Below are 18,783 nucleotides of genomic sequence, written 5' to 3'. Positions count from 1 at the left end.
TGTCCTCTCTCTCTCCTGCTCTACCCACTGACTTAAACTCTCTTCTACATCACCAATCACTCGCTTCTATTCACTCTCTTCCCACCCATTCAAATGGAAACTCTCTTGACCTCATTCACATCTCCTTTCAACTCTCCGCCTCTAATATCTCTGCTGCACCTTCTTCCGATCACTATCTTCTTTGCATCAATCCTCACTCCTGCTTTTACCTCACCCTCTCCATCTACTACAACTATTACTAAGCACAAGTTTCCATTCCTCCAAACTCCCTGACTACCTCTCTGACCTACAGCACTCTCTCCCCTCCTGAGCTAACCACACCTTTCCATCCACTGAAGAGGCTTTCAGTACATTTAGCACTGCTCTTTATGCTCCCTTTTCCTCTCAAAATCCTCTTACTACACTCACTCCTAAATTCTCCCCTCTACGACCCTGGATTACACCTCTGATCTGCACCCTGAAAACAACAATGTGAAAAAGGCTTTGCACTTGGCAAAGGTCTAGACACTCCTCCAGTTCTATCACAGTGCTCTTCAAAACTATTCCTCTACTATTGACTCTGCCCAACGTGACTTCTATCTCCCTCATTCCATCGACATCCTCCCATTTTTAGCCACCCCGGCTCCAAGACCAATTCAAAATCGACCCAATCAATGGTGGATAGAATGTAGTCTCCAACACTAAGCACTGCGTCTATTTGGAATGAATAATCCTACCCCATATAATCTGAGCTTTCAATAAACCTTTTTAAGTAATCTAAAGTGTGTTGCTCTTAGAGTGAAAAGGTCACAGGTTTGTAGTATCCCAATATTTAATCACTAACCCTAGTTTGTATGCTTGCTCGTTTTCTTTGCAAGATCACAATAGTTTTGTGGTGGCCAAAAGGCAACATGCCTTTTCACTGCAAATTAATAATTTTATGAAGGATTCCACGTGATATAGATTGTTGGGTTATTTATGGTGGCACTTTTTTCATGAAAATGTGTTTTGCTTTTTTTGTCGTTTTAACTTATTCAAAGGTTTTCTTAAATTCCATTTGTTTTTCCTTCTTTAATCTAAAAACAGTCAATATAGGAACATGGCGAACCCTGAATAGCACTTCACAGATAGTAAACCACTCTGATCAGGAACAACTGTAGATTCCAACTACGCTTGCAGGTTTTAATGCCTGCATGCTGCGATTAGCCTTTTTATGAGTCAGAGAATAAAGGGAGTACTGAGCCTGTCTAGGATCGTGTAGCATCCTATTACGTATTATTTATAATATATTTGGTAACTTAGAACTGGGTGTGGAGCACTAAAAAGTACTCTTATTGAATAGAAAGAAAAACTGATTTTTTTCACTAAGGGGAAAAAGCAGTGATAATAGTGGATTAAGTATATATTTTCTGACAAACTTATTTGATCTAAGAAAATGCCACATTTTGAAAATACTGATGTATAAGCACGGGAGGCTGACAAGGGAACATTATTGGAAGAGTACAAGTGGACACCTTATACTCGGCCCCAGTGGTTGTGAATGCTTTAAAGAAAGTGCAGAGTTTAACGGGTCTCATCATACTCATCCCAGTGGTTGTGAAAACCTTAAAGAAAGTGAAGAGTACAAAGGGACTCATTGTTGGGACTGATTTTCTATACTCTTGCCTGGTGGACAGAGGTATAGAAGGCCAACCTATATTTTGACAGGGACAACTCTGGGGAGCTGCAGCCAAACCCGTTCAAGGTAGCTAGGCAAGTGGTCTCGGCTAAGTCTCAAGGCTGATGAACTTGTAAAGGGTCCACAATGGGCACACACAGCAAAGCAGTCATGGAACACACTATGAAAAATGGGTATATGAATACTTCTTTACTTATGGCCAAAACACAGTGAAAAATGACTACAAACAGGTAATACTATCACAAAACACAAAAATTAGATACATATATACAATTACTGGTGTAGAGCAAAATACATATCAATTCACTGAAAAGAAAGGTACAGATAAGTACACAGAGAATCAACCCTAGCTTCACAAGTCCAACCCTAAATTGTCTGGGCCTTGTGCCCAAAAGTTCTGCAAAGTTCTACACAGTTTGTGAAGCTGGAAAAAATGAAGATAGGGTGTCTGGGATCCAGTGAACAGTTCCAATGGTCAGGGGACGAGTTAAACTAGTTAACAAACATGTTCCCTACTTTCTGAGTGCTTGTGTGAACAAGCAATGGCAAGACCAAAGTGTTAGAAAAGTTTTGTAAACATTAGCAAACTTTTAAAGGGAGTTTAGGCATGCAGGTAAGTATCACTATAACTCACCTCCCTCCTCCCGAACTCCGATTCTTCATGAGACTTGGCAGGTCGGTTGAAGAAGATCTCATATCGCTTTTCCCGATGTCAGCTTCAGCCCTTGATCCCCAGGGGTTGCAAGTTCGAGCAGATATCCAGTCTGTGTCTGATGCTGGTGCAAGGACTCACAGTGGAAGAATGCAGCAAAACTCGATGCAGGGCCCGAACCAGGACAGGAATGGACGCAGGTAAGCAATTTCAGATGACGGGCACTGATGCACAGTGACACAAAGGGACTCACTTGTCGCGGTCACACTTTCCCTCCTATCTCGGGTCCTTTTGATGCTAGGACCACAAAATCTTGCAAAGGTAAGTCTTATAGGACACGCCGATGATCCGCCAAGTTCCAGGCATCAACCCAGAATGGCAATGTCGGCAGCATGGTAGCCCAAACTCAGAGCTGGTCAGCGACAATGGCACTTCTGAAGGCTCTTCTTTGTAGGACTCTGAGCTGGAGTTGAGAAAGGATGGTCCTTCCACTCCAAAGGTCGCAGCTCCTTCACAGGACTGCTGGAGATCTTCCACTGGACAGGAGTCTTGGCTCCTTTGGTTTCTTCCAGGATCTATGTAGATTTGGTGTATGGGTCCTCTTTTTATCCAAAAAGCCAGGTAAAAGCAGCAGCCCTCACTAGCCGATGACTGATCTGCCCCACACACAGAGACACCACAGCAGTGGGCCAATCAGGCCACAGATGGCAAAACTCATTCTTTCCACCTAGACACATGGGCACCAGAAAGTGGATTGGGACCAGACAGTCCCAACCCACTTCCTGGAAGTAAACACACACAGCAATCCAGTAACCCGCCAAAAGCCACTGCTTTCCCTGGCACTGGATCCATGTAAGGATTTTCCTTTCCTCACAAGCCAGGAAGAAAGCTAAAAGACAAGATGAGCAAAGGACAAGCGAGATATCTCGTGGTATGCCCATGTTTAACTACTAGCCACAGTAAGTAGCCAAACACGGTTAAACACGGTAAGGCTAAAACGAATTGCACCAACAAAATGGTAAAAAGTCACTGCTACCACCAGCTTGTCCATTTAGCACACCTAGTGTAACCAATAATCCTGAGTGTTGTCTAGGGCAAACCAAAAAGTGTACCCAACTGTACTGCATTGTAAGATGCATTATACAATAATAACAAGTTACTAAAAGTAGTAACAAAGTAACAGGTCTAAGGGAAACACTGTTTCCCAGTACTGACAGCCTGAAAGACATGTCAGTTTCCCCATAACAGATGAGCAAAAGACAGTGTAGTGAAGTTTAAGGCTTCACTGTACTGTAAAATGTACAGGTGAGATAAAATGTTTGGGCATCCATAGAAATGGAAGGAAAGGTGCAGTAAAGAGGAATCTAACCTAACACTCATCATACGTGTACCAGTGGTTGTGAAGACTTTAAAGAAAGTGAAGAGTGCAAAGGGACTCCTATACTCAACCCAGTGTTGTCGAATACTTTCAAGAAAGTGAAGATTATAACAGGACTCCTCTTTCTCATCCAGAGGCAGAGAGGCAGGCAGAGAGTGGGGGTAGATCTCTCTCCTCTGCCTCTCTCTGGAATGGTATCCCTGCCCCTCTCAAACTTGAGCTGGACCACCTGAAGTTCCGGAAGCTGCTTTATATCTTCCTTTTCGCTGCTTTCTCTCTCTCTCCTGCTGACCTACCCGTTTGTTGTACCCACCTTGTTGCCTGGTTAACCTCAGAGTCTCACTGGGTGCCAGGCTGCTTCATGACCAGTAGCCCCTGCACTGCCTCCGGGCCTACTGTGCACTTAGGGGCTGTAACTGGAACCCTACAGTCCACTGCTTACTCGCACTTGCCCACAGTTGCGCTTCCTGGGCTCCACACGCAGAGCAATGCTGCCCTGATTGCGCTTCCCCCTTCGCTCCCCCTGGCACTTCCCCTCTTCCTCCTCCCTACACTTACGCATGGCTCTTGCACGATCTGAATGACACCAGGCCTAGTAAGATCATTTGTTTTGTCCTCCTGCTGTCTCCCACGCCCCTGTCTTGTCGCGCCTAGAAACACTTGTGTACAGGGTCGTTATAAATTACTTATCGTATCATATCCCAGTGGTTGTGAGTACTTTAAAGAAAGTGGCTAGCATAACAGGACTCATACTGATCTGAGTGGTTGGGAATACCTTAAAGTGAAGAATACAAAGGGACTCCTCATACTCACCCCAGTGCTTGTGAATACCTTAAAGAAAGTGAAGAGTACAGAGGGACTCGGTATACCCATCCCAGAGAGAGTGAATATCGTAAAGATAGTGAAGAATGATTTGAAATAAAATTAATTCAGCCCAGAAAGTGCACAAAAACCAAACCAAGGCTAGAAAGTAAGAAAGAGACAATGCAAGATTCCCAAAGGAATAAGGGTCAAGACCCTACCGTGATAAAACAAGGAACGGTGTTTAAAGAACGACAGGGGAGACCCAGGAGGTGGAAGAACCACCTAGAAGAACTAAAGGAACTGGTTCATGTAAACAAAGAATTATTTGAAGATAGAATACTGAGGCTAGAGAATCCTGTTCAGTAGAAGGGAGTCATTCTCCCAGACCTCTTTTCATTGGATGTTTAGATTATTGGTAGGGTCAGCATAGGATAGTTTTTTTGGACAGAGTATGGACTATACATTTTGCACTACTCTACTAATGACAAGCACCCTACTTAGTTTGTTTTATGCAGAGCAAACCCTTTTTGTAGGGAGAGATAGGCCTTTTTCCTTTAAGTTAAATAAAGGCAGCACCCCATGCAAGGCAGCACCCCATATGGGCCTTGCCTTGCTGCCTTGCCTTAAGTTAAGGCACCAGATTGAAAATGACAGAAAAAGCAATAAACTCGTTAACAACAGCGTACAAAGCGCTCACAGTACTAAATCAGCAGCCACTGGCTGATTACACGCCCCTGCTGGTAGCCTTTAGTATCCCACGTGGAAGAAAAAGGGAAAACCAATCGCAGCGGAGACACACATTTGATAAACTTATACAGGAGAAAAAGAGAGAACTAAGAAGAGCAAAAAGACTCGCCGTGACCTTAAACCAACCAGCGGCAGCGTTAAAAGCCGAAAAATCTTACAAAAATTGGTTAAGAAGTTATCGACATAACCTGTTGCAGCAAGACGCGGAAAATATCCTTACGGCAATTAATGGCAATTATGCCAGAGACTTCTGGACCCTCATCCACTCGGCTACGCCAGGCGCTCTCCCCGACCAACTAAATGGAATTACGGCGGCAGTTTGGGAGGCCCACTTTGCAAACTTATTCAAGGAGTTAACACCTAGGGAGAACAAATCATCCGACATCACCTCACCATGGATCAATATCACCGACGAAGACGAGATCCTGTCACAGATAAAGAAATTAAAACCATCCCGCGCCCCGGGCCCTGACGGGATAACAAATGTTGATCTTAAAACTCACCCTGAAGCGTGGGCACACCTCTTGAGTATAATCTTTTCGCGCTGTGCAACTTCCAGATCAATACCGCCATCGTGGACCCGTGCGAACATAGTCCCGATTTATAAAAAGGGAAATAGAGCTGACCCATCGAATTTTCGCCCAATAGCACTTTTGGATTCGATAGGGAAATTATTTGGATCTCTCCTCCTGCAACATTTTCTCAGATGGGCAACCAGCGCCCCCTGTCAAGACAACTTTCAAACAGGATTCAAGAAGAACCTGGGTACGAACGCGAACATCATGATACTGAACATTTTGAAAAGCAAGATATTCGAAGGTAAACCAGACTTATACATCACGTTTATTGACCTAACACAGGCCTTCGATAAAGTGAACCGTACCAGATTATGGCAGAAATTAACCAACTGGAAATGCCCTCTAGAGATCCTGAACCCAATCAAAGCCTTATACTCAGATACATCAATGAGAGTAAGGTTAAACCAACAAGGGTTCCTGTCGGAGGAGATAAAAACATCGAGAGGCGTAAAACAAGGATGTCCCCTCGCCCCCGCACTCTTCTGGACTTACCTAGGGGACTTTCAAACTTCCGAAACACTAATCCGTTCCTTTCCACCGAAATTGGGAGGAACCTTGATTAGCCGCCTACTCTACGCCGACGATTTGATCCTATTAGATCAGACACCTATAGGTCTCCAACGGCAGTTAAACAACTTGCAAAGGTATATGGAAGAAAACAACTTGGAAATCAATGCGTCAAAAACTAAAATGATGAGACTCCAAAAGACTCCAAAAAAAGCTGAAAAGTCCAACTTCTGCCTCGGCTCCATCCGAATCGAAAAGGTGCATAGCTTTAAGTATCTAGGAGTCACACTAGACAGCTCGGCGAATGATAAATCAATGCAAGAAACCCTCATCAACAAAGTTAAGAACTTATCGAACCAGGGAAAGGCAATTGACCTCAAATTCGGTCGTTACTCCATAATTCCAGTAAGGGACTTCTATAAAAAGAAGGTCATCCCTACTGTAACCTATGGTACAGATGCTATGCCTAACCTACCGGCAGAACTGTGGCCCAAATTGGAGGCGCTATTCTGGAGGAAAATACTGGGTCTCCCGAAATCGACACCGATAGCGCCGCTTAGGCGAGAACTTGGCTTGCTATCCTGGAGTACCTCAGTGGCATTGAATAGCGTCCTACTATATAGGAAATGCATCATGCCAGGAAGCCCATACGTTTATCGCCTGATAAATCAGGAATTGGAAATGAAATCATGTAACTCATTGCTGAGATGGGAATCCACCATGCTGGCCCTCCTACATTCAGCCGACAGTTGTAAGGAAGAATTGATAACCAACCCAGTCAAAACCTCCAAAAAAATCAAAGAGTGGGACTGGATTCAAACTATAGAATCAGCTAATAAATACAAAGTTACCAGCCATCTTCCACCGTTCTTTAAAAAACAGGACACACTGCAAACATACCTTAAACGGTTTCCGAGTAGAGCAGCTCGGCTCTACTTTTTGAGAATCCGTTTAAATCTCCTGGAGACAAATGAGATCTTGGCAATAAGAGGCAGATCAAACACAAGTCAATGCCGTTACTGTAAATCCCCAACAGAAAAAGAAACGATTCGTCACCTCCTGTTGAATTGCCCTAAGACTCGAGAGATTCGGGGTATCTATTTGAAGAACTGCATCTCCGATTTCACAGCAACCGACGAGGAGACCTGTTGGAACAAGTTGATTGCAGGCGACAAACAGGGCTGGGCCTTGGCTACTGTAAACATCATGCAATACATCATTAACTCTAAATGTTCCGTAGAAGCTTAGCCTTTAACTGCCCGCCTGTAGATGGCGCAAATATAGACCTGTCACAGGCCAGAGCTCCCTCCATGCAGGTTTTTACCGGCTCGCCAAGACATCAGACGAATCATTAACAGCTGTTCGCCTCGTCCCTTCTTGAGACCTGAGACCTTCCGGAAATCAGATACTAAACATTGGAAACATTGGAGGGGAATTTTAGCTATTTATTCTTCGTTTTGTAAAAAAATCCGAAGGGATTAAACACAAAAAAAAAAAAATAAATAAAATAAAAAGGAACTTCTGAAAATGACACCATTTGGTCCATCTCCTTCTGACCTAGAACAATGCTTAGACTCCTTGATCAACCAAATTGTAAATTCCAGTGCGATTTTCAGAATGACCAAAAAACTGTAGACATATTAAGTGATGTAGTATTCTATTCACTAGACAAGCATTAAGGTCTTGTGCCCCTCAGAATACACTCCCACTCATCAATTCTGGGAATAAGAAACAGGATATGTCATGCATCAAAATAAATCAATAGAAATATGGTCCTCAGACCTTATGTAGAGAATTAGACCATAAGACATCAAAAACACAATTCTACTCAGCCTGTCTGCAGTGATCGCACTGCACATAATGCACACAATTCTGTCACACAACAGAACAATTAATAGGATTTCTCACAATTCTGATCCTAAATTACACAAGGCTTCCTCTAAATGGCATTCCATTCCATGACCACAGTGCCGCTCATCCGCCAGCACATTAAAACTCTTTAATCACCATTTACCAACACCAACTTCTGTCAGTAAATAGCAAATCCAGCACATTTTATTTTCTCTGGAATCATAAACAATTATTTGTACCGGACAAAAGTTACTTAAACAAATTACATGCATACACACATATTTCTCTCACTTTACCCCGTTAAATGAGTATGACATTACACATTTCTATACTGCAATTTAAGTGTAGGCTAAAATAAAAAGGATCAGACATCTGTAGGTTTGAATTAGAAGAACAGCATTATCAATGAAGAGCGCACTGAATATTAGCTGACCAGCCCCACATGGAAGAATGGATTCCAGAATTTGGTTAAATAGGGATGACTACTCCTCCACTTTCATGCAAATTGGTATTCACATTAGCAACATTTTGTATGGACTGGGAAGTGACTTACTAGTCTTCCTTAACATAGCTATGGCTTTCTCAGGCCAGTGTTATTTGTCAGGCTATGAAGCTTCTGGATTGATTCATAGTTTGGGTTGTCAAATAGGGCTGTAAATCACATTGAGTATAATTTTAATAAAACTTAATTACAGAAACTGCACTTTGTGCACAAATGCAATCAGTGTTTACTGCACACAACACAGAAATTCAATCAGTTTCTTGGAATAAAATCTCACTTGGCACTTAAACGTAGTAAGAAGCAAGCATGTCATTCACATTACAATGCTCCTGCTTTCTTTTGGAAACTAACAACCACTAGTGGCACTACTTAAACATGTATGCCTGAGACTTAGAATAGAATCGCTAATGGCAAAATGTAGTTCTACTTGGGGATTCTTCTACTTACTTTCAAATGTTTCTTTGAATTTATAGAACTGGCTCCAGTACTCTGGTCTCCAGTCTCTCTAGGTGCAGGTGAACTCTGCTGCCGTCTGTTTAAATCTTCCTCCTGGACCAAGCACCTTTTTACCCAGATATTCCCAACTCAGCACCAGTCTAGTTAGACAAACAGCTTTTTGTTCATAATCCAATTTGGCAGGCTGTCGGAGAGCGTCCGTCTCCTCCTCCATCATGTTTAGCATTACATCATCTACCACCAAATGTTCATATGATATGACAGATTCCTGATGTAATCAATCTTTCCACTGGCTGGATTAATAATGAGACCCTCCCATAAAATACACCCTTCAATCTCCAGTGGATGTTTACGATTTCTATCCTTGTGAACTGAAAAATGGTGGGGGCCGATGTGCTTTCAATTCTCCTAGATGAAAAATCTGTTTTTCCTTTTTAATTCAGAGTAGAAATATAACACATTATTGAAATACGGATTCCAACAATGTCCTTCCTAAAATGCACGCCTAGGCATGCGACATAGACCAATGGGTTATGCATTTATAGAGTTATTTTTCATAATTTGTATTGATTTTCACAATTGTAGAAAATGTATATTTGATATTAAATTAAAGAGACATTTCCGATCTTTGCAATGCACCTGGTCCCACTTGCCTACCTGTTATGATCACAGAGTTTGATTAATTTGTATTTATAAATGTGAAAGTCTGTGATAAAATATATATGCTTACTTGACTTTTCATAAGAATAACACACAAGCCACCTGCTCTGTTTTTCACTTGGGAGCATCAGTGCTCCAGCACAGTTATTCATGTCCTCCTGGGAGGTTTCTGACATTGATGGATGTGGGTAAAGTGACAGAAATCCCTTGTTCTCTGGAGCCCAGCACCTTGCTGAGTTGATTGCCATGCACAGTTCAAAAGGGGTAATTTGTAATGGAACCAAAACAAATCTCCTTTAAAGCTTTGCATAAAGTAAACCAGTTTAGACCAGCAGATAATCTTCTGGTGGACGACACTTCTACATCAATTCCAAAGCAGTCCAGAGTGCTTTTCTCACATTCTCCTCTCCAAGGAGCTTTCCGAAGGTTGGGGCTACCATGAGTGGAATCTCTGGTCAGATTGAAGTCAAAATGCTACAGGGAAGGAAATAAATGCATTGCTTTTCCAAACCACACACAATATGGTTTTTCAATTCTGTGCATAGGTAATATATTAATTTGAATCAGTTCAATGTATCATTATGGATTTGCACAATAGTCTGACCGTAATTAAATAAATATATGATTTACATAGAAATGTCTTTTAAATGGTGATCGCCTTGCCACTTTACTCCATATGCCAGAGCTGTTCACCATTCGATAAGATAACAATATTCTTTTCTTCTTACAGAATATCTTACCCGCTCCTTTTCATATTGTCTGATATTAATCTTTCCACAACACAGGCCATTTGTTTTCTTGCCTATCCAAGTTGTGAAGTTTGCCCTTCATGCTTTTGGATGCAATTGGCTTTTCTGAATCTTCTTTGGATGCAATTAAAGTGGATTACAAACCCATCCCTTTGGGCTTGTGTGAATAAACGTCCCGTTGATTGTGTGAAAATCATAAACAGGTTAATGGGTTATCTACACGCCACTCATTCTTTTCTAGTGTAACATTCTTTACAAACTTTTTATACAATTAAATCGTATGCACCATATTCCAAAGAAGCAGTGCAGCGTTTCAGCATCAGTTTACATTTGGAAGATACTTCGACACTATATTTCATTCCATCCACATTTCACTCATATTTAATGTGGACATCCTGAAAACCTGACTGGTTTGCGAAAGGCAGCACGAATAAAGAGCAACATTCTAAAATTGGGATTTGGGGAAAAAACTGCCTAGTGCCAATACAGTTTACAAAAAATCATTTTGCACATAACCCACCAGACATTGTACCTTAATAACCAACCCTGTCGTTGGTCTCCCTCTTCCATCTTATACCTAGTACATCATCCAACTAAGACACACCCAGCAGCGGCACAGCTGCTAATATAGCATCTACTGCAAACTAAAACACTCTTATCCTCCCACCATCTAGCCTTCCCACACACACCAATGCGTGTAAAGTGAATGCTGCCTGCACTCATCAACACTAAAGGATTCGCTCCTCGGCTTGAGCTCTGCTGCCATTAGCACCGTTCCACAGCCCTCAGAACCTAGTACCAAAAGGCCACAATAATTGGAAGAAGTCGTGCTATGCAAGACCCACTCACATTGCGTATATATGCAGTCGTTTAAAACTGCAAGGCCCAGTTAGATTGCATATTTATACAATATTTCTTTTAAAAAAAATAGAATTTGAAAATGTATACACAAGTGGATGTTTAATAATTCCTTGAAACATTGACGATAACTAGTGACTATTGACTACTTATAAGAAATGTGTCATCCTCAAATTCAACTGCCCAAAACAAGTATTACAATGATCTAGAGTTATTTACAAATACACAAAGTGTCTTTTGGCTAAACAAGAGCGTTCACAATCCTAGTTGCCGAAACCCCCGACAATACCTTCGTTTGTTGTCTTGTACCATCTCCGGATTTTCCACTTCAAGGTACTTTTTAAATTCCTGAAGAAATATTGCCTCCTGTTGCTCCCACTGGTTTGCACTGATCGCATGATTCTGTCCCGAGCCAATGACACTGTAGTCATCAGACTTCTGCAATGCATCCATAGGACTTTTAAAAGTGCTTCCTGGTTTTGGAACAAATCAATAAGGTCAATGCAGAGAAGACCATCAGCAGTACGAAGCATTTCTGTTCTGTGTTTGGATCGAATTTACACTGAGACTGTCCCTTCTAAAAGGTTGTTATATCAGTCGCATAAACATCTTCCTACCTTTGAATGATCACACAGAGCACACATCAGCACAGTGAGAGAGGCCCTCTTTCTGCATGGGAATTCCTGGCTATTTGCATTCTCTGCGGGACATCGACTCTGACCCTTGTTATTGACTTTTAAAATGTAACAAACCCTGCTTAAGGATAATCAGTCTACAAACACATAGCGCCTCATTACAAGTGTGGCGGCCACGGAATGAACGGTGCCGGTAAGGGACCGGCGCTGGTCATTCTGGGCCGCCACATTATGAGGTCTGCAGTGGGTCCCGTTAAGGACGTCTGGTCTGGCCAGACGTCCTTAGCGGGACCCGCTAGCAGACCAGGATGCTAACAACGGGCCCGTCATTAACCGGCCCGTTGTTAGCATCCTCCCCATTCCCAATGAGCCCTAAAGGGGCTCAATGGGAATGGGGATGTACCTGGGCCGGGTCCCAAGAATGTAATTCCCTATTCCTGGAACCCGGTACCCGGTTTGGGGGTAGCCATGCCGCTAAAAACGGCATGGCTACCTCCAAACTCGTAATGAGGCCCATAGTATTAAGGGGCAGAAGGGCCAACAGAGAAAGCAAGGGAACAATTATGCTTGCATTGAGGCTGTACAATGAAAGGGGTGTAGTGCCCAGAAGGTACAGACGGACTGAGTTCAAGCACTGTGTGTTGTTACAAGGCTAAATCGATGACCTTGCTAAAAGGGGTTGAGAAACCCTCTCAGAAGGAGGCTGGAAGAGGGAAATCCAGAGCCAGTCCTACCCCAGGGGTGGATGGCGACAGAAGGGAAGGGCCCTATTCCTGCATCCCCTGTGTGGATAGGTTTGTTTACAGAGCATTGTTCTCTCCAGCCATGCTCCTTTATCGGATACTTGACAATGTCTTTCTACCAATTGCTGAGCTCCTACATCTGAAAGAAAGCAACCTATAGTGACATTGTCAGACCACTGCGAAGATCAGCTGCTAAGGGAGAGAGAAAGAGCCATCCACAGGAACCTTCCCACTACCCCCCGCATCCTCCCCTGTGATTTATTCCAAATCGGGGTATTTCACCCCCAAACCCTCTCCCTCAGGCCCCCGCTTTCCTCCCCTACCAAGAATCCCCCAACCCAAATGTACACACACACACTTACCCGGTCTCCCACGACAGCATTTCCGGGTCCTAGCGTGGCTGTCGGCCCCTGCACGCACTTGTGTGCATCGCAGGGGCGTGACAGTTTGATTTAGAAAGACTGCTCAATGCAGTCACAGAGCGGTCGTTCTAAATCATTTTTTTCCATCGACTTTTGTAAAAAGGTCTCTTGACCGAATACTGTTCGATACATGGGAGGGGGTTCGAAGTTTTATGTGATGTCTCAAAAGTGTTGAGCGATATACCTGCGCCCAATGCTCAGGAAGTCTGGCGTTTGTTCAATCAATGAGGCATTGGCTCTATGCAAGGGAAACCCAGACCCATACATTGTAAGCTGTGTAGCTCAATTTGTTCATATAACCTGGCTATAAAGACATACATGGACCAGTATATCTAATGATGAATACCAATTGTGAGCTGCTTCAGCTTAGATGGTGAATATACACTGCTGATCCCACTATGAATTATGGGGCTGCAATTGTATTCTCCCCACTGAACTTAGGTTATGTTAATTGTCCTTTCCTTTTTATCCTTGTGCCTTGTATTTTTACCAGTGCACATTTATCTGTTTTGTGACTGATTATTATGTGGTTGTATTTTAACAATTTTAACTGTCTGTGTTTTATTTTTTATGTTGCAAATGTTATGGCTTCTACGCCGAATAAAGTTTGATGATGAACTTGAAGGCCTCACCCTCACCTGGAAGACTTGCTGGGAGACCCCAAAGAGCAAGGTTCCGGAACACGAACATGCACATTGGCCTTTCCGAATCACCAACCACATTATGTGGCAGCGCTGCAGAGCTCCCAAATAATGGAGAAGACCTTTCGGGTCACCTAGAGAACCGGGGACAGAGAGAGGAGAAGGAAACACCATCCTCGAACAACCTTACTGGATGACCCCATAGAATTTGGGTATTAGAACATGAACATAAACATAAATATTGACCTTCCTTGCCAACCATCATGGCGGGCCCTTCCTTGCCAACCATCATGGCGGGCCCGCGCGGAGAAAATGGGCGGGGCTTTGCATTCTACTTTGGACTTTTTGCTACACACGAATGCAGTGGGTGGGGAAGATAGGGGCAAGTTGGCCAGGCAGAGCTGTCCAATCCTGGGAGATAAAGAGGGATATAAGCAAGGAACAGGAAGCAGAAAGGGTGGGTTATTGGGGTGAGGTCAGAGGTGGATGCACAGCATGACCAAGAAACCAGCAGGAGGTGGAAAGGAGCAGTGGATTGTGGAGGTTATTTGTGGAGTAGGCGAGGTATTAGCCAGCGAGTGAACGCCATTCTGCAGTGTATGTGTGCTGTGATAAATCAGCAGTGATTGCCCCCAAAACCTCAGCCTGCAACCTTCCTCATGTGGCAGACGCTTCCTGATCACGACCCTGGGGGTGGTGTTCTGTGGGAGGATCACATGGGGGAAGAAACAGGTCAAGAGGAAGGCAAAATTCCCCTGTTTAACTTCCCCCGAGACCCTAGTCTCTTGATGGCTTACTGCAAGGTAGAAGAGTTAAGAAAACAAAACTTTATCACTAGGGACTTCAAGTCCCACAATTCCCTCAATACTGGGACGAGGATTAGGGATACAGAGGAACAAAGATACAGGAGCGGTCAGCTAATTAGTAGAAATTACCTACACCCGAGGGAGACGGAGAGGCTTAAAAGGCCCCCTCGGGTGTAGGTGTGGAAGAAGCAGAGGTAGCAGTATTGTAGAAAGCAGTGCAAGCCATACAACAGTGTTCGGAAGAAGTAGAGGAGCAAGAAGATGCCGGGACCAGGTCGGGTCTTGAGAGGGTCTCTGCCTCTAAAACTCCAAACTGCAGAGGTTGCGCAGCAGGAAGCATAGAGAAGAAAAGCTTACCCTGTGAAACTACGCTGTCCAGAGGCTGAGCAGCGGGAAGCAGACGTGGTACGAGCAGTCAAGAGGTCTCAGGTGGCTGGGTTGCACCAAAGACTCGGGAGTCACAGCGACTCCAAACCTGCGTGGCAGAAGCCGCAGCGAACAATGAGAAAGGGTGCACCTGGTCAGGAGAATCCATGGGTTCATCAGTCCTGCGAATATGAAGCATAGCACCTGGAAGTGACTTACCCACTGACTCTGAGAGGGGCGAGTGACTCTGGGGCTTTCTGGTGCAGGCCGTGTGTTCCGCACAGGCAGGATCACTCCTAAGCGAATGAAAAGCAGACTAACAAGCGTTACGAATACCAAACTATTGAAAACTCACAAAAGCAAGCTAATAAGTGTTACGAATACCGAACTAGTGAAAACGTACAAAAACAAGCTAATAATTATTACGAATACTGAACTGTTGAACATTGTGGTTGATCTAAACTCACATTGCCACAGCCAAGGCAAAAGCAGGAAAATACTTCATCTTGATCATTATTTCCGTATTGATGCAGAAGGGAAAGAAAGGTGGCAAACAGGCTGCCCTTCTGGAAGAAGCTATACAGAGGGAGATGAGCATCATTTGTAGAAAGTCCTAGTATGGACCAATGTGAACGTTCTATTCCCTAAAAGCTGCTAACATAGTGATACCAAAGAAGACTATTGAAGTTGTCATTCTAATCTGAAAGTTACCATTGAAGCACTTATCTGTTTTGGAGTTGAAGAAGTAGACGGGCAGGCGAGTGTACCCATTGGGCAAGAAGTGATTGCCCAGAAGAAACCTGGTGAAAGGGTAAACTAGGTGCAAGTGCTCAAGAGTGGTACTAACAGAAAACAACATGTTGGGTTGTGACATTTGGGGAAGAATTGCGAAAGCTGGTTGAAGAAGAGTTAGAATTCTTTCTGCATTTACAAATTGTGGTGAACTATCCTGACCAAACTATTTGTTGTTGGCAACATTCTTATTCCTGGAGGAGTGAGATCTTATGACTTCTATTTCAAGAGACTTTAATGAAGCAACAGAACCATGTGTCTTTAAGTACAATACCTTAAGACATATAGTGGAACTTTATGTTAAACCGGATTTCCTTGTTTTTACTTTTGAACTGTGGAGAAAACCCTTATTTGGATCAGGGGAAGGAAGTTCACCTAGACCACAAGAGACATTGATCACTTGGTGAAGAAGGTCATATGTTATACGTATGTGTTGAATTAATTTGCCATATCATTCCTTTTTGCTTTGATTGTTGTAGACGTGTGAGGGTTAGATATCTGTTGGGTAGAGGGCCCCCCCTAGTTTATGTTAGGCAGGGAAATCCTCTTCCGGATAGGGGTAGTGAGGCATTTATTCAACCTATTTTGTATAATAAAATGGCAAAAGTTGAAAACTCTTCGCAAAGTTGTTCGCCTCAAATTTCTGACCCTTCACAGTGCATGGTTGTATGACGAGTGTATAGGTAATCTAGTATCAGGGAGGAGCAGTGATTTAAAGGGAGGAGTAGTGGTTTGGTGGGAGGAGTAATGGTTTGGAGAAGTAGTGGTATGCAGGGAGGGGCAGTAATTTGGGTCGAGAAGTATGCAGGGAGGAGTGAGTAAAATGGAGAATGAGGCAGTACTAGTAGTAGAAGTAGGATTAAAAGATAAGGATGGAGGTAAAACCTAAGAGGAGTAAGCACATCAAAGGGAAAGAAGAGTGGTGGGATGAGTGATGCAAACAAGAGGAAAGAGTAGGAAAGGGTGAGGAGAGAGTGAGCCTGTCAGAAGAAGCTTGATTAAAAAAGGGTATTTATACAGCACCATCCCAAATCCCATTAGAACTGGATTGAGTAGTGACAGTTAGGAAGTCTCTGAGGGAGTTTAGATAGCTGGCATTCAGAACATGTCCTGTGAAGCAACCCAAAGTGCCACAATTGGTAAAAAGACATCTTATACCAATCACTGATTTGGGGGACAGACAAAAATATCTAAACTCTCTTTCCACACTGCACACAGAATGCCAATAGCCAGACCCCGTTTTAACTGTCTACCACTCACCACTATGTGCAAAATGGTCCCGCAATTATTTCTTGTTGGGCGGTTGGGCTTTCCGTGTAACTGAAACGGAATCACTTCTCCATGTTATCCTTTTGTGCGTGAAATTAATATATATCAATGTCATCCCATATTAATGTTTTTAATGTCTGTAATGACTCCCAGTTATGGCTGGGCTGTTCCGAAATTGTTATATTCTGTGCTGAATCCCCAAAGAAACTTGGAAATCTGATGGAGGTTAGGGTTTCTATTTATATATGATATCTATTGAAATTGATTTATCTATACTGCTGGCTCTTGCATACCTTTATGGTAACAGTGCAATTACGTGAATAACGCTTTTCCATGAATGTAAATAATAATATTTTACTTACTGAAGCACATCTTCACTACACCCAAGACAAGCACGGATATGCACACTCCTCTCAACTAGTCTGCACAGCTACAAATTTGCTTGCCAATCAACCACTTCTTCCAAGAATGCAAAAAGGAAATAGAAAAAGTCTAAAGGAAACCCTTTTCTCTTTTCTTTATGACTGCTATTAGTGTGGCAAATCTGCTAAATACCTACTATTGCACTCACATGCCTCCAAACCTGAGCAACACATAACCCGATCCTAAATGACAAGAGATACATCCGAACTTAAAATATGCCTAAATCATTCACATGCACGATACACTACTACATCACCACCATAGTGAGCTGACTCAATAACCAAAACCTGAAACGTTTCATGGTCAGTTTCAGCCATTTTTGAAAACGAAAGAGCCTTCTAAACTAGCCCGAAACTGCACCAGACAACTCTCCACTACAAGCGACACAAAACCTCACCGGCAGCTGAAACTCTATCAACAATCAACGATTTCCCTTTCATCACAACTCTTGCTCGACAAAGTTGCCAATGGTGGCCTTATCACCTAGGTGATAATGGTCACCAAAACTGTTACTAAGAGACAAAACCCTTTGTGCCAGAGCACTCAAGGTCGCTCTACTGTAGTCATAAGACAGACAACAAGGTGAAGAATTAGCAACAACAAGGGAAACCGGCCACACACTTTCAGAACAAGTCATCAGAGCTAGCCCACAATAGACTGGTAACAATCCTGTCCATATCTTCAAAGAAACCCAACATCATCAACAGAGGAGCATGCACACCCAGGCTCCACCTTGCGATACTCCCCATGACAGACGGCCCAATAGAGCATCTAAAATAACCATCCCCAGTTGACAATTCTTTAACATTTCCCTTGACATCAGAGTCACAAGCCTTAATAGGATATATGGGGGCTTCAATGCACAGGGCCCTTTATGGTTGCTGGCCCATCCATAATGACCAAAACTCAGAACCAATGGTGTTGTGTCTCTCATTACAGAGACAGATGTAAAAGGGCAATTGGGGGGCAGGAACAGCTGCGGCGCAAACCAGCCATGAGGCAGGAACCAGTCAGAGCAATGCCGCGCTCTGCCATAACTTCACTACATTGCTGTGCCAGAACATCCTGGAGGTGAAATCACATCGCAAAAGTGGTTGGCTGAGAGTCCGCGAAACACTGCAGAGCCCAGGAGAAGCCAAGGTCTCTGGCGCTGAGAGGGCGAACAGGTACCAAAGCAGCATACCGGCATGCCCGAACAACGGTGCCCAGACAGAGAAGCACAACGAGGGAGCCGATGACCTGAGAAGCACAGTTGAAACAGTGCTGGAATTTCCGCCTCCCCAGTAG

General features: G+C 43.4%; 1 protein-coding gene across 1 annotated transcript in view; it reads right to left on the bottom strand.

Moving 5' to 3' along the window:
- Positions 1–18,783, bottom strand: part of WDR93 (WD repeat domain 93) — a 640,373-nt gene that overhangs the window by 156,083 nt on the left and 465,507 nt on the right. The window contains exon 9 of the mRNA XM_069624316.1: positions 11,689–11,872. Within this exon, the coding sequence (XP_069480417.1) occupies positions 11,689–11,872 (184 nt within the window). The remainder of the gene's footprint in view (positions 1–11,688; positions 11,873–18,783) is intronic.

This window comes from Ambystoma mexicanum, chromosome 11, assembly GCF_040938575.1.
Source record: "Ambystoma mexicanum isolate Mex_15411 chromosome 11, UKY_AmexF1_1, whole genome shotgun sequence".
In the NCBI taxonomy this organism is placed as follows: Eukaryota; Metazoa; Chordata; class Amphibia; order Caudata; family Ambystomatidae; genus Ambystoma; species Ambystoma mexicanum.
This window is presented reverse-complemented; position numbering and strand designations above follow the sequence as displayed.